Below are 15,575 nucleotides of genomic sequence, written 5' to 3' on the forward strand. Positions count from 1 at the left end.
CCTTGAGAAGATTATTTAAATTTCTTATTGCCTAATTTATCACTGATACGTATTTTATCTGATATTTTTTTTCATTTACAGAAGATGTTTTGATTTATATTTCAGATCTAAAAAACATATTTTAAACTTATTTTTTTCTTGATTTATCTTAAATGATACAATATTTTAAAATCGTCCATTTTACTTATGTTAATAAGTACAACATTCAAGCATTATGAGATTACACATTTACAGAATCTGATTTCGCAGCTAATGATGATGAAGAATGCCTTCTAAGATAACCAGCGAATAATTGTCTCGCTTGATTGAGCACTCGAATAACATTATGTCGTCGAACCATTTTATCGAAATGCATTGCCATTTCGTTATAATCCATTTGATTACGCATAACAAAATCTCTATGTTGTAATAATAGAGTAATACACAAAAACATAAGAAATGGATTACCACCACCAAATTCATGAGGTGGAGGTAGTGAACTTTCTCCCAATTGATCTTCACAAGTTCCTGCAGGAATAAGATTTGTAAGCTCTGTAGCTTCTTCACAGTGTTCTTGTATTGATTGTTTTATTGGACTTTCTTGTATCGTTGCATTTTGATGCCAACTTTCTGCCTCTTCACTATCCGAAGCAGATTCAGACCTATGTGATTTCAAAATTCTTATTTCTAGATTATATTTCGGAACATATAACTTTATAAAAATTAAAAAATTAAATATATACCTTGTAGTACGTTTAAGTAATCTAATTGGGGTAACAGATTTAACACCATTTTGATCTTCTAATATTTCACCATCATATTCAAGTTCCGCTTGTTCATCGGGAGTAGCTGGATGATTTTTTTGTTGTAATGTATGTAAAGGATTCTCCCATACAAATACATCAGCAGCTGGACTACATCTTGCTAATTCCGTATCTGTTTCACTATCAACTAATTCACTTTCTCTTTTAGAAAGAACACAATCACACTGTTGATCGCTTGGCGGTGATGGTCCGAAAACTTGTCGATCGAGTGATTCTAATTCCAGTCTTAATTCTCTAGTCATAGAAGTAGTCATTGGAAAAAAATCTGTTGGATCATCCGGAGAACTAGGTTCATCTCTTAAAACTCTAATTACTCCGCTTTCGCTCGAAACACGTCTAAAAAATAATATAATTTTTGATTATAAAATAATTTTCAATTTCTATTTAAAAAAACAAAGAAATAATAATAAAAGTAATAAAAGAATAATAAAAGTATTTTTTGATAATTGAAAATATGTCATTTCACCTCAATTCTGGTTCAGCATCACTTGGTGTTATTTTACTACGATTGAGACTTGTAAAATTTAAAAATTCATTCAGATTTTTTACTACTCGAGCACATTTCTTTTCGCCATCATTTTGTTCGTTATTTTTAATTTGATCTTTACTAGGTAACGACAATCTTTCTTTCAATTCCAGCAAATTTACACGTTTAGATTTACCAGACAAAGAATCTGTACTTAGGCACTTTTCCGTAGATTCTGTGTTTCTTCGATTTTTCGCTGTCGTCAAATCATTCTCTGGTTCAGAAAACGTCTCGTAAGGAGAGCTCGATCTGCAGACAGCGAGTTTCACTTTATATTATTATTTTTGTATTTCACTGCTTTCATCATTTTTGCATAGAAGTACCTTTTTGAGTCACCGTTTGTTTCTGAGGAGCTTTGCAAAGATGGATCCTCCGTATTTAAAGTTTTTCTTTTACCAGCAGTAGCAATACTTGCAGAAGAACTTTGTCGTCTGATAGCACAAACTTTTGTATATGCATTTTCACGAATGTGTTTCACATTTGGACTTGGAGGTGGTGAAGGTGGAGGAAAAGGTACTTCAGCTAAATTAAGTTCTCCGTTTGGCGGTGATGCTGGCAAAGCAGCCCATAAAACTTCAAGCATTCTTAAAGCATCATCCAAAGCAAATTCACGCTTCATTTCTAATAAAAGCCATCGGTAACAAAACAATAAATCATCCGCTTGATGAGATTTTAGATAAGCATAAAAGTCTGGATCATAATGTTGCAAACCTTAAAAAATGTAGATAATGCATAATAATTAATACAAATGTTATAACAATCATTAAGTTATTTTTCTAATTTGAGAAAATTATGCAAATCAACTAGAAGATTGTTTTCTTTCTTTATATTAATAAGTTTATTTTTTAAATATCAATGTTCATATTTTCTTTCACTAATTATTTTTAATGTGAATTATTATTATATTATTATATTAGTTTTTTTATATAAATAAAGATTATTTATAATATTTATAAATTTTATAATATTTATAATATTTTAATTACTTATATTTTATATTTTAAATTTTGCTTTAAGTTATATTATATTAAATTATATTAAATATATTATATTATATTATATTTAATATTATATTATAACTTTTTTTCATACCTGATATGTAATTTATTTTTTATAATATCAAAAATTACAATCTCCTAATTATTTAGGAAATACATTCAGTTTTACATACCTTCGGCTAAGTGAGCAAATTTCGTAGTCATTGCAATTCCATCAAGCATGAAATTATCTTTTAATCTTCTCATAAGAGCGCACAAGCATATATATGCTTGTGCTTCGTCTCTCATAGTAACCAATAAAGGTGAAGCCAAATCGCTCATACCTTGACAATAACTAACGCTCGGATGATTTAAGGCATACGTTGTCAGAATATTAAAAAGACTGGCTGTATTTTGATTATCATCAGAACCACCATAAAATTTATGATGTCTATCTGTTCTTAAAACATCTTTCCGTACCATACTTGTTACATATGCCAAATCTCCAACATTTTGTCCTTTTTGCACTAGCGTTTTCCATCTTTCTCGAAGATTTTGATATTCTTGTGATTTTTTCTTCATGTAGTCCATTCTTTCGCGACCGGACATGCCTTCGGGATATACATTTAAAATATGTTTCCAAACTACTTTTCGTAAACTAGGTTCAATTCCACCAAAGTATATCACGGCTCTTAGTTCTTTAGGATGTATTACTTGTCCAATAGGATCCAAAAATCTTCGAAACTCAGCATCTGTCAATGGTGGTCGTGGTGGTTGAGCACTTTGTTGATGCGATGATTCTTCACTTAAATTACCCAAAGCACGTTGAACCATATTTAATGTTCTTTCCATCTGTCAGAAATAACTTAATTTATAAAGTATACATTTAAGTATATATTTTTTTAAATATCACGTTTCCAAATTTTATAAATAATGAAATATTATTAAACATACATATCTATAATATATATGTATCTATATTAATTACAATGACAAATTATAAAAATATATTGTACTTATGAAATAATATATCAGGCATTAATCTTATTACAATTATATAATAAAATAATCATTTTAATATCATGAAATTAAAAATTTTAGAATATATTTTAAAACACATAATCTCAAAAAATAAAGAAAAATAAAAATATATTTTATTTTTTTAATAAATAAGATTGTTATTTATAAAATATTAAATTATCGTTTAATGAATATTTTAATATACATCTATTTTATCATGAATATATAAAGCATATCTATTTCATTATTCATATATAATACTTGTAATTACATATAAATATATACAATTATTATTTAAATATATACCTTATGTTCCATTAAGAAAAAACTCGAAAGAAAAATAAATAATTGCATTCTGATTTTTAGATGAATAAAAAAAATAACAATAGTCACCTTATTCATTATAAGACCTGGTAACTTGGGTGTCTTATATGGAAACCCGGTTTCTTGCCGAGTCGATACTTCCTGTGCATTCTGTTCCCAGTAGCACTCACAATCACCTGTCTCTCCAAATGGTTTTAAGTTGACTTGCAAATATAAATATGGTTCAGAGGCGCTACAATAAAATATATTATTGATTAATATTAGATTAACATTTATTATCATTAATCATTTAGATAAGAATGATGATTAAAATTTACCTAATAAATGCTGCATCCAAATCCCAATCAGAAAGCAAAAATAAATATGTTTCTGATCCATAATCATCTATTGCTCGATATGAAACTGTAAATTCTCTGTAAAAATATTTCGAAAAATTATTTTTTTTTTAAAAATTGTAAATTTTTATAATTTTCTACACATAATTTAATACTGAGATAAAAATATTTTAATAATGGAATTGATTACATTTTATTAATTTTTATATATATATATAATTTACAAACATAATTATAAAAAATATATTTATACAGAAAAACAATTTATCTGATATATTTAATTAATTATAATTAATATAGAAATATTTATAAGAAATATTTCAGATATTATTTTCTTTTATATAAATTTTTTATGTATATTGCATATATATTATACAATTTTTTAGTTAAAAATTTTCATTTATCAAATAAATATATTTTTTCGCGAGTTAATGTAATGTTTTACTTAGAAATAAATGATTCCTTTCATAGAAAAGAGATAATTTTACAACTAATATATAGATATCAGACACAACAACAAAATGAAAAAATTTATTTCTATTTTAACCAAAGAAATTGGAATTCTTTGTTATTTACTGCAAAATACTATACTCTCGTTATTTTAATATTCTCTAAATACTATTTCTTTTTTTAAAATTAATATAAATAAAATATAATTTTTTTATGAAAATAATAAATATTGATCAATTCACATCATACTTAAAAATTCTTTAAATTCACGGATTTATTAATAATAACGATTAAAAACAATATAAACAATTTTAAAATATTTTATAAATTCAATATTAACTTTTTGAAATATTCGAATTATCCAGAAATAAAAAATTTCACTATACTTTCAATACAAATGTATATTGTATGTATATATCACAAATTTTACAATTTATAAAATTAAAATTAAATTATTATTTTCTGGATTAAATTTGAGGGAATATCTTTTAATATTTTCTTTTTAATTTTTATGTTTTTAAAAATATTTTTTCTTAAAATTTTATATTAACGCATCATTTTCTATTATTTATTATTCTTAATTAATATTTTAATTAATTTTTGGTTAATAATTGTTAATAATTGTTCAATAATAATAAAAAAAAAATAATTCGCGAAAATTTTTTATTTTCATAATCTAACGCGAACTCGGTTTTTGCGTAGATAAATATTAATCACTTTGTGTTCAAAGCAAATAAATATTCGAAAGTTCGTTCTTTTATGTTTGCGATATAATATACTCGATGTAATATACTCAACGATTATTCGCTGTTAACAGTGTTACCATCTTACCCTTTGATGTCGAATGCTTTGATGAGTATACTTTGAAGCACTTCGATGGATGTTATCTGTGGGTCTACGCTGAATTTTCGATATTCCGGCTGATGCCTTGTCTCGCATTTCTAAAGATAAATGAATGAAACACTCAATCAATTTTTCTTGTTTCTATATTTGTTTCTATATTTGTTTCGTTTTATTGTTCTAATCGAATTGTTTTCAATAGTGAAATTGAAAAATTATCGCTATTTTATATTGGTATAATTTTATTATACTTATCATAAAAAAATAAAATAATATATAAAATTTAATTGAATTGAATTTTTTTTTTATTAACTTTTAAGAAACATTAAAATATGTTACTTATTTTTTCTCATATTTATTAAAGAATACATGTTTCATTTCACTTTTATAACTATGATTTTCAATATTATTAAAGAATTGATATACTAATATATAATTTATAATGTGATTGATAAAAGCAAAATAAATTATAAATTAGATAATTCGGATAATTTAGAAACATATATGATTAATAAAGATCGATAATCGATAGTTAACTCAATAATTCTTGAAATAAATTTATATGGTATGATTCAAGCAATATATTATAGTATATAATAGTATATAAAAAATTGATATGATTCCATCATAAAAAACAAATAAGACGAAACAGATAATTTAAAATAGATAAAATATCTATAACAGATAAAATAAATATAAAAAACAAATAAGATAAAACAGATAATTTATATAGATGTATAATATTGATAAAAATTTTGCTAATTCTTGAGATAAATTAAAATTAATGATTTAAATAAATTAGTTATTACGAATTTATTTTATTTTTACTCTAACTAAAAATTTAGACTTAAACATTTCATCTTTATGACGCTAACAAATCTAATAATTAAATAATTCAGAAGAAAACCTTGAATGGAAAAAACATCTATTATCCAAGCTAATAAGATAAATCCTTTTCTATAAGCACCTTTTCAGATAATCTTTCTATGAGTACCGAAGTTACAAATATATTATAAAACGAAAATAAAACAATTTTAGAAAATGAAATTTTATTCTATGGAATAATGCAAGATAAGAATTAATTATAAATTTAAATTTTTATTTAATTTCAAATTTTTTTAGAGTCCTATTTTCATTAGATATTAATAAATCAAAGATACATACATAATTTTCATATCTTTTTAAAATGCAAAATAAAAATGGTTAAAATAACTACGACAAAGTCTCTTCAAGTTCTCTTTTCTCTACGAAATAAGATGATATCTAAATTGCAATATCAATCACCTTTCAATTGTATCAACAAAAATCAATTTTTCAAAAGAACTAATAATAATAGTTGTAATAAGTTATAATATATGAATTATAAGTTATAATATATGAATAAATATTTTTATAATCTAATGATTTATAATGAAGTCGAGATTTCTAAAATTCTAAAGTTAACCTAAAAGTCTCGAATACAAATACCATTATGAAAACGTTGGAAATTGATGTAACATCGTATTATGTATCTTCTTTACGTAAGTTAATGATTGTAAAATATATTCTATGCAATTACATAAAACCATGTTGTTCATACTTTCTTTAGCGATCAATTGAACAAAACCGATCTACTAGAGAAGACAATCGACAGGTCGTCGCGTAAATGTAATTATACTTGAAAAAACGGCTTAAACAATTGGCAATCTTTTGCCTCTTAATAGATTCCTATATTACGAATCTCTCTGCAAGTAGGAGCTATGGATCGATACAACCAAATTTTACTTGCCAACGAGGTAAATGTCTACAGATCGCTTCAAAAAAAAAAATCTTATAATATAATTGAGAGGAAATAAAAAAAATATATATATATTTACAACAATGATACGAATATTTATACAATAATAAGATAATAATATAATAATTGTAATTGTAACATAATAACTATATCTGTGTAATTTCTAAATATTTGGATGCATAATATAATAACAAGAGAATACTCATTTCTTATTGTGTTTTTATTTGAAATCTATAAAAAGAAATTCGTATAAATTTAATAATTCCTAAACGACTTATTATTTTAATATTTATTTTAATTATTAAATAAAATTAAATAATAGTTAGTGAATTTTTGCAGATTTATTTATTTTTTTATAATATAATGTCAAGAAAAAGATAATATTAATATTTTTACAAATCTGAGAATTTTTTATGCATTTTTCTATATTACCTTTGACGTCTTTCATCCAAAAATCTTTCAGAGATTATCCGTTTTCTTATTGAAAAGAAGAAAATTTTGTAAATGCTTATTATTTCAAATAATTTTATATTTCTTTAAATACTAAAATTAATATCGTATTAAAACTAATTTGTTTTTATCTTGTAAAAATTTTGTGAAATTTTTTTTATTTTTTTATATAATAAGGAATCAATGTAGAGAAATGAAAAAAAAATGTAATAAATTAATTCTGGTTATGTAAGTAATAAAATAAGATTGATTTGACTTCAATCAAACAAATAAACCGAATATGTAGTACTTGATTTAACTAAATACACGGCTTTGCTTACGTTGCTACTGGATTAGCTTGTTATGAAATTGCAAGCTGTTAAATCGATATATGGAATTGATAATATAATTTATCGTCAAATAATAATTTTATCATTATACGTAAGTCATTTAAATTGTCGATTAAATTTTCATAATTAATAGTTAGTAATTATTTTTTATTTTTTATTAATGAATTAATGAAAATTTTCAAAATCAAATCAATTTTCAAAAACATATAAATTTTGACTCATATTTATGAAGAAAATTTAATTGTGGCATTTTCATGCCAATTTATTAGCTTTAATTGTTATTAATTTACTATTACTAACTTAGTCTTTGACTGTGGAACACAACCTTAAAAATTCTTTTCTTTCGTGTTTCTCGAGATTTTCTGTATTAATTCATATCGCGCATAAATATTATATTTAGAGGAAATGACGAACATTAAATCGATATATAATCTGTATAATCTTATGAAATATGTTTGTTTTAACAGTGGCGATGAATCGAATTAGTGTTATAACTATATTTAATTGTTTAATAACAAATTTGCGTTTGTTTAAAAAAATTTAAAAAAATATTATAAAAGAAGGATCAAATTGATAAAAAAATCAAAATGATATCTATAAAATTTCTTATTTTATTTTATTTTTTTATTAATTATATTAGATATTATTATTTACTATATTATTCGAATAATTAGAAATCTTTTATATCTAAAACTATAATTAGTTGGCAGTTAAATTATTTTAGTTATATAAATCTATTTCTAATTATATTTATTTTTGACTTTGACCTAAGACATTGATCTAATTATATTATTTTAAATTTTGTATAGATTTGTTAACTTTTAATATTTAATAAAAGAATATTAACAAAATTAATTAAAAAAAATATTAACACGATTTACAGATTAATGACAGATATTATAATGGAATTATTGATATTCTCGAATTAAATATAAATTTAAAATTATAGATTAATTGAATATTTCAGTTTATTAATAAATTTTATTTTATATTTTAATTTTTTAAAAATTAATTATTGCATGCAGAAATTCGAATTTTCAGACAATGGATATTAGATACAATTTATATGATATATATATTTGAAGACAATAGTCTGGCATCAGTTTAACATCTGAATTCAGATGAATGTCAAATATGGACGCTTGAAATGTCCGTATGGAAAATGCGTTACGGGTGTTTCTAATTGGACACTTCTACCGCAATGCCGCAGGAATATTTTGCCTAATATTCGGTGAAACAGCAATATATTTTAATTATTTTTACAGAACGTTTGTTATTCCAATTAAAGAGCATCATATTCGCTTTCTTAAAGCGAAACTGCATAAAAGATAAATATCGCAAAAACTTTCTATGGTTTACAATCACTTCTGATCGTAGAAATGAATTTGCTTTATTATAGAGAATTATACATTTTGATCATAAACAATATCGAATTTATCATAAAGTACGCTTTCAATATTATATAAAAACTTTAAATCATATCATTTTTTATATTATATTTATTTCATCAAAAATATATTTTTAAATATATATTTTAAATAAAAATGTATCATTTAGAACATTATATAAAAAATTTTATTTAAATAATGACTAATAAATTTAAAAGCATTTTCTATGACTAAAATTATTTTCTAAAACTATTTTTAATATATATTACTTTTTATAAAATTTTCCACTATCATAGAAAAATTATTATATATAATAAAGTATTAATAATGATAAACTGTAATACTTTGTTTTGCCGATAAGAATATCTTTATTTTTTATACTTTTTTGTGTGTAAAAATAGAAAATTATTCAAGAAGAAATTTCATTGGAATTTCATGAAAATAAATATTCATTTTATCGACAATATTAAACGTTAAATAAGATCTGTAAGATAAAACTAAAAAATAAACTATACCTTTACTTTGACACGCACAGCTTCTCTAGGGCAACCAAACATTTTTGATGTTGATATGCAAGCTATTTTGTGCATATGAAAAGGACGCTCAATAATTCAAGATAATTCCAGATCCATCAAAATGTACATCTCCTCGAAGAAGTTCTCGTAACACTGAATAAGATTCAACATTTCTACAGATAACAAATTTTTGTTAGGTTAATTCGTTTCACGCGACGCACAACGACTTAACTCGAAGCTTTCACTTCTTCTGGAGAGAAGCATATTAGTCTTGTCAAGATTTCTGCACTGTGTTTTTTAAAATCGAAGTTTTCGAATACGCACTAATTAACACTTAACGAGAGAGTTTATAATTATTGTGATGACAAGACAATATATTTTAACTGCTGTCGATGATAATACGTTTCAGGATGTTAATTTCAAGATTGTTTCGCGCCTTTCTTAAGCTTTGATGGGCAAAGATCTGTCGTTACCGCGACATCATTGACATAGCACATCGTGTTCATATAATTCACGTTTGATCGGTCGAAACTGTAGGTTTCTTTTTTTGTAAAAACCACTGACACTGCAAGGGATAGAGGGGGGAGTAAATTTCAAAATGTGACAAGCGGAACAAAGACAGATAGAAATGCCGAAGAAAATTAGTTACATTCGTGCGACGAAAAAGAGAAAGAGCAAGAATAAGAGAAACGAGAAAGCTGAAGTAAGTCACGTTTGATACCAAGTTTAACTTGCTTGCATATCGATTAATCTCGAACATAATAGAATATATGTATAATCGATTCTTCGTCGTTCGATGTATCGCTATCGAATTTTTTCCTAATGTATATGAATATATTTATATTTATATTTTAATTTGACATTTATCACAAAAGATGGAATCATTAAACTTTTTGTTAGACATTTTTTTATTTAAGAATAAAAATTGATAATGTTTTATATTTTATTTAAAAGAATTTATCGATAATTCTTGTGTGTTGCCATCTAACAATGATATACTAAATTGCTTTAATTTTACAAGAATTTTTATTCTTAAAAATAAAATTTTATTTCTTGTATATAGTAACGTTTATATAAATAATATATATATAATATATATAATATATTATTATATATAATATATAATAATATATATATAAAATATAAAAATATAAATCGGTATTTTTTTTGAACGCATAAATTTTGTAAAGCAAGTATAAACAAATATAACAATAATAGTAAAAGAAGGATAGAGATAGAATAAAAATATAGAAATTAACGCCATCTCTAGAGTGCCGCAAACGAAACACAATATGTAAGATAGTAAGTAATAAAAGACAAAATAAGATAAGAATTGACCGCTAACGCCATCTCTCAGACGTCAAAGATATTTTTTTCAAAAGTAAGGTAAAGTAGGGCAAGAATTGAGAATCAGCGCCATCTCTCGACGTTATATCTTACCTTATCCTTAAAAAGATACCATTAATAATCAAGAGATGGCGTTGATAGTCAATTCTATATCTCTATCCTTATCCAATTATTTTCTATCCTTTCTTTATGAGTTTCATTTGCGGCACTCTGGAGATGGCGCTGATTTCAATATTTTTACCCTATCTTTATCCTTTTCTAACTATCTACTCTCCTTATCTATACTTTGCTTTCGGCGCGTGATCACAAATAAAACACGAAACGTCAATTGGACACATTTTCATCATTTTTCTTTTAAAACTATATTATTTAATTTTTAAAATACAAAATATCACATTTTTTTCATTTTTACGAATAGAAATATAAATTTTTATTTATCACGTGTATAAAAATAAAAGAAGGAAAAAAATAACAACGATATACAATAACGCTGATACGATTATTTTAAACAAAACGAAACACGAAATATATTTATGATAGATATTCTCTTTTTTCCTTGAAATTTCTTCCTGCAATTCGGAAGAAAAATAGATAAAAATACTTTCGACTGATGAAAAAGAATGGATAAATGTACAGAAATAAAAGAACATCGATGGCCAAATAATTCCACTCTAATCGTAGTTTTCCAAGAATTGCATGGCCCATTGTAATTAAATTACCATATCTTTATTATGCTAATTATAATTATAATATATATAATTATACAATGCTTTATTTATGCTAATTTATCATCTACTAATTTTACACCTTGCTCATGTTATTCCACTGGAAACGAAATAATCTCCTTTTTTTTTTCTTCGAAAGGATTCTTTGCTTCAAATTTAAACCTTTTCCAACCGGAATTAGAAATTAATTTAACCAGATTAGAATGAAAGAAGAAATAAAAAAAGTAAAAAATCAATTATATAAAATCCATTCACATTAATATTGTTAAAAATATAAAATGTTAAAAACAATATGTAATTTCTCGGATCATTTATCGAACACGTGACGACATTATTTTGCGCGTGTGAGAATCAGTTAGAGTGTAGAAAAAGCGAGCGAGCTTATCTATATTACTCTCGACAGCCTCGATCTAGCGTTCTTGAAATACGAACGGAACAAAGCTCGACGTCACGGCCACGCCGTTCTCTTGCACGGGTAAAATATATATTTTTCTTCCTTTCGTTGCAATTCCTGTCTCTTCGTGCCTTTTCCATCCCGTTTATGGCTATTCCCCTTCCCTTCTGAAATTCTCACGCGTTGTATCTCTCGCTTCCTCTACTACGACAATCTACCACAAGGAAAATTGTAGATTGAGGAGAAATATCTCTCCATCTTTCGAGATTTCAAATTCGTGGAAAACAACAACTCGAATATTTTTTTTTTTTCCCCTCTTTTAAAATCGAGATTCGAACGATTCTCTCTCCCTCCTCCTCGTAAAAAAGTAAACTCGAAGCATTGGAAAGGAAACGTATTAAGGGGAGCGTATCAATCGAATTACGGCATATCGAGTTTATTTCGCGTGAAAAGGTGGGCGATGCAGAATTTTTGAAATGAAATCGAGTGGTTGGCGATCTTTATCGGGTTTGTTAACATTTAGGAATACAAGCGAGAATGGGATGGAAAATAGAGGGACGATAATCGATAAGATCTCTAGCTGTTTAATACACGTATCTAATATATTTATTACTTTTATATCTACGTTCAAGAATTAGTAATTTTCCTGATGGTTGAAATTATAATCGAAAGGTAAATGGGAGAGAAGTTGTAAAATATGGAAGGAAAGATTGTCCGTGTCTGAAATCGTTGGAAATACGCGCGATAAGGTTTCACAAATTAATCGAACGAATTACGATTACGACACAGAAATTATGGAGTTTATAGTGGTAATAACATTCCATGGAATATTATCGGGTTTACAAATGGCGCTACTAAATTTCAAATTCTGGTGGCGTACACGCTATGAATATATGCATATATATATATATATATATATATTCTATTCTTTGGTATTTCGAATTATACGCGTGCAAAGTTAGATGAGAGATAAATTTTACATTAAAATATTAATATAAAACGTAATATTAAATGTATTCGTATAAATAAAATATTATTATACGAGAAATTTTTTCACGTTTCATAAAAACACACACACATATAAAAAAGAATATTCACGCTTATTAAATTGGAAATCAAATATCCCTATTCCCTTCTCTACTCTAGTTTTATCACGGAACGATCGAAAGAAACTAGACGCGTAACGTGGCAGTAGTATCGGCCCACATTGATCAGACGCAAATAAGTAAACCAATTGCGAAGATCGCAAATATCGAATCTCCGTTTAAAATCTTTTCTCTTCCAATAGCACAAATCGCCACTCTCTTTCTCTCTCTGTACATTCGTTAATATCTTAATAAAACAACGTTGGACGAAAACGATTAATCTGATTTCCGATTTAATCGGCTTACTTCGAATCGAGCGTGTTTCAGACGACACTGTTGAAATTCTCTCGACTCTTTGGAGAGTTTCTTCTCTCGGGGAAACCGAGACTTGGGAAACGGCGCACCACACCTCCCCGCCTCTGTGCGACGGCCTACAAACATCTTAGCCTTTGTGATAGTTTCGGTAAACTCGGCTAAAATTCGAGCGTTCGCAAAAGCATCGCCTTAGTATTAGGGAAGCACGTTCGACAATTAAGGGCGTACAAAACTTGTGCCCTCGAAGCGCGAGAGAGGGATTCCATTGCAAGGGAAATTTGCAAGATAAAGGGAATCGAAACGAGGGGGAGGATCAAAGTAATTTGGAAGATGGTTCGATTTTTATCTTCGAATTTTTTTTTAGAAAAATGTAATCGTTTCGATCAATTTGATTAAATATTCGTTTTGATAATTTTTCTTCACCCCCCTTCCTTTCCTTCGGTCGGTAAAGTTGCGAATTTCGACGACGATAAATTAACGCGAGTGGAATGGAATAATTTATTTCAGTGTATCGCAAGACAGAGTTGAAACCGCAACAGCCAACTTGACTGCGGTTGTGCAAGATGAAAGTGGCAGTGTTCTCTGCGGATCTGTGAAAACCTCTCCAGACCTCTTCAGATATTTTTTCTTTTCTTTTCTTCTTTTTTTTTTTTTTGTAATTAAAACTTTTCCAAACGTATAATACCTTTAAACGTAATTGGGCAACTAACTCGTTGGAAAAAAAAATAACTAGTTAGTAAAATTTCGAATTAAGTCACTTTAATTACTTCATTTAAAATGCCACGAATATAATAACGTTTATATTATCGACTCGAATTGAATAACAAACTTAACTCGAGCTAACTTTATCACCCAAAATCCTTTTTAAATCTAATCCAATGATCCAAATAGTTTTCGAATCGAACCAATAATTTTTTCCTTTCAATTACACGCGGCAAACTCCCCTTCTCCCCTCTTGCAAAGAAAAACCAGATCGCGCCTCTCTTTCTCGGCAAAAACTTTCATCATCGGCGAAATTATTCAGGCGAAAGTTCACCCATCCCCAAAGTGGTCCCGGTTGACTCGTAGTTTAACGCACTTCACCCCTCCCCGCTCTTCACTCCACACTCCCTCCTCCCCTTTGGAACCATTTTTTTTCGAGCTGGTTTCTCATCCAGGCTAGTCCCATCCCCACGTTCTCAAAACGGTTCCCCTCTCATTCACGGAACAACTCTCTCTCCAACTTTTCACCGGGTGGAGGAGAAGGGTCTGGACAAATCTGTTGCGAGTTGAATGGATCCTCCTCTTCTCGAATCGTGCGCGAGGAAAGATACGAGGGGGAGAAGAGATGCGTTGCTTCAACAAATTTTTCCTACCTTTTTTTTTTTCATTCGTCATTTCAACGTGTTCCAAACGTTTTCGAATGCGTTGAAACGTGTTGTGAAAAAGAGAACAACTCTGTTGCTGGTCCCGTTTCGTTTCTCAAAAAAAAAGGAAAGAAAAAGTTTGGAAGAAGAACGTTTCGATGGTCAGCGATTGTTTCTCTGTTGTTTTCGAATTTTCGAAAATCATCTCGATCATTGTTCATCGTGTCGTTCATTAAACTCCAAATCAATTCAAAATCCAAATTAAATTTTTATTGTTGAATCTAAAAAAAGAAAAAGAAATCGTCAAATTCTAAAATTGTATCATCCTTCCTTCTCTCGACTCGAGAGAATTTCTTCTTTCGCCTATTTTCAAACACTTGATCGACGACAATTTGTAACAATTATCCACGATAATTATTCCACATGTAACGAAAGTAACTTGTCCAAATTGGATAGATTGAAACGATGGTTTGGAACGAAAAAAAAAAAAAAAAAGGACGATTCGTAGAACGGTTGGAAAATTGACACGTCGTCCAATTGATTTTCCGTTCGCCTCGCCTCGCCTCTCTTTTTCGCCTATCACTCGCGGCGTTTGCGATATTACGTGGTAATTTCGCGGTTCACGTAAT

The 15,575-nt window shown here is 27.1% G+C and overlaps 1 protein-coding gene and 1 long non-coding RNA gene across 2 annotated transcripts; one reads left to right on the top strand and one right to left on the bottom strand.

Moving 5' to 3' along the window:
- Positions 1–119: 119 nt before the first annotated feature.
- Positions 120–10,429, bottom strand: LOC411753 (TBC1 domain family member 25). The gene is made up of 9 exons (XM_003251702.4): positions 9,735–10,429; positions 5,267–5,376; positions 3,968–4,063; positions 3,720–3,882; positions 2,501–3,158; positions 1,653–2,040; positions 1,270–1,578; positions 723–1,139; positions 120–641 (listed from the first exon to the last, which is right to left on the bottom strand). The coding sequence occupies exons 1-9, from the start codon at positions 9,807–9,809 to the stop codon at positions 221–223; spliced, it is 2,637 nt and encodes an 878-aa protein (XP_003251750.1). The 5' UTR covers positions 9,810–10,429; the 3' UTR covers positions 120–220.
- On the top strand, positions 6,491–7,083 carry LOC107965121. The gene is made up of 2 exons (XR_001704665.2): positions 6,491–6,795; positions 6,864–7,083. It is a non-coding gene; the product is annotated as an uncharacterized LOC107965121 (long non-coding RNA).
- Positions 10,430–15,575: the final 5,146 nt, after the last annotated feature.

Source organism: Apis mellifera, linkage group LG1 (genome assembly GCF_003254395.2).
Source record: "Apis mellifera strain DH4 linkage group LG1, Amel_HAv3.1, whole genome shotgun sequence".
Classification (NCBI taxonomy): Eukaryota; Metazoa; Arthropoda; class Insecta; order Hymenoptera; family Apidae; genus Apis; species Apis mellifera.

What these genes read in the sequence shown, in the direction of transcription:
- LOC411753 (XM_003251702.4), bottom strand. Translation starts at nt 9,809, where the DNA reads ATGCACAAAATAGCTTGCATATCAACATCAAAAATGTTTGGTTGCCCT. An exon ending in AAAGCATTCGACATCAAAGG is followed by an intron (nt 4,064 to 5,266) that starts GTAAGATGGTAA and finishes ATATTTTTACAG; the next exon opens with AGAATTTACAGTTTCATATC. An exon ending in ACAAACGGTGACTCAAAAAG is followed by an intron (nt 1,579 to 1,652) that starts GTACTTCTATGC and finishes CGCTGTCTGCAG; the next exon opens with ATCGAGCTCTCCTTACGAGA.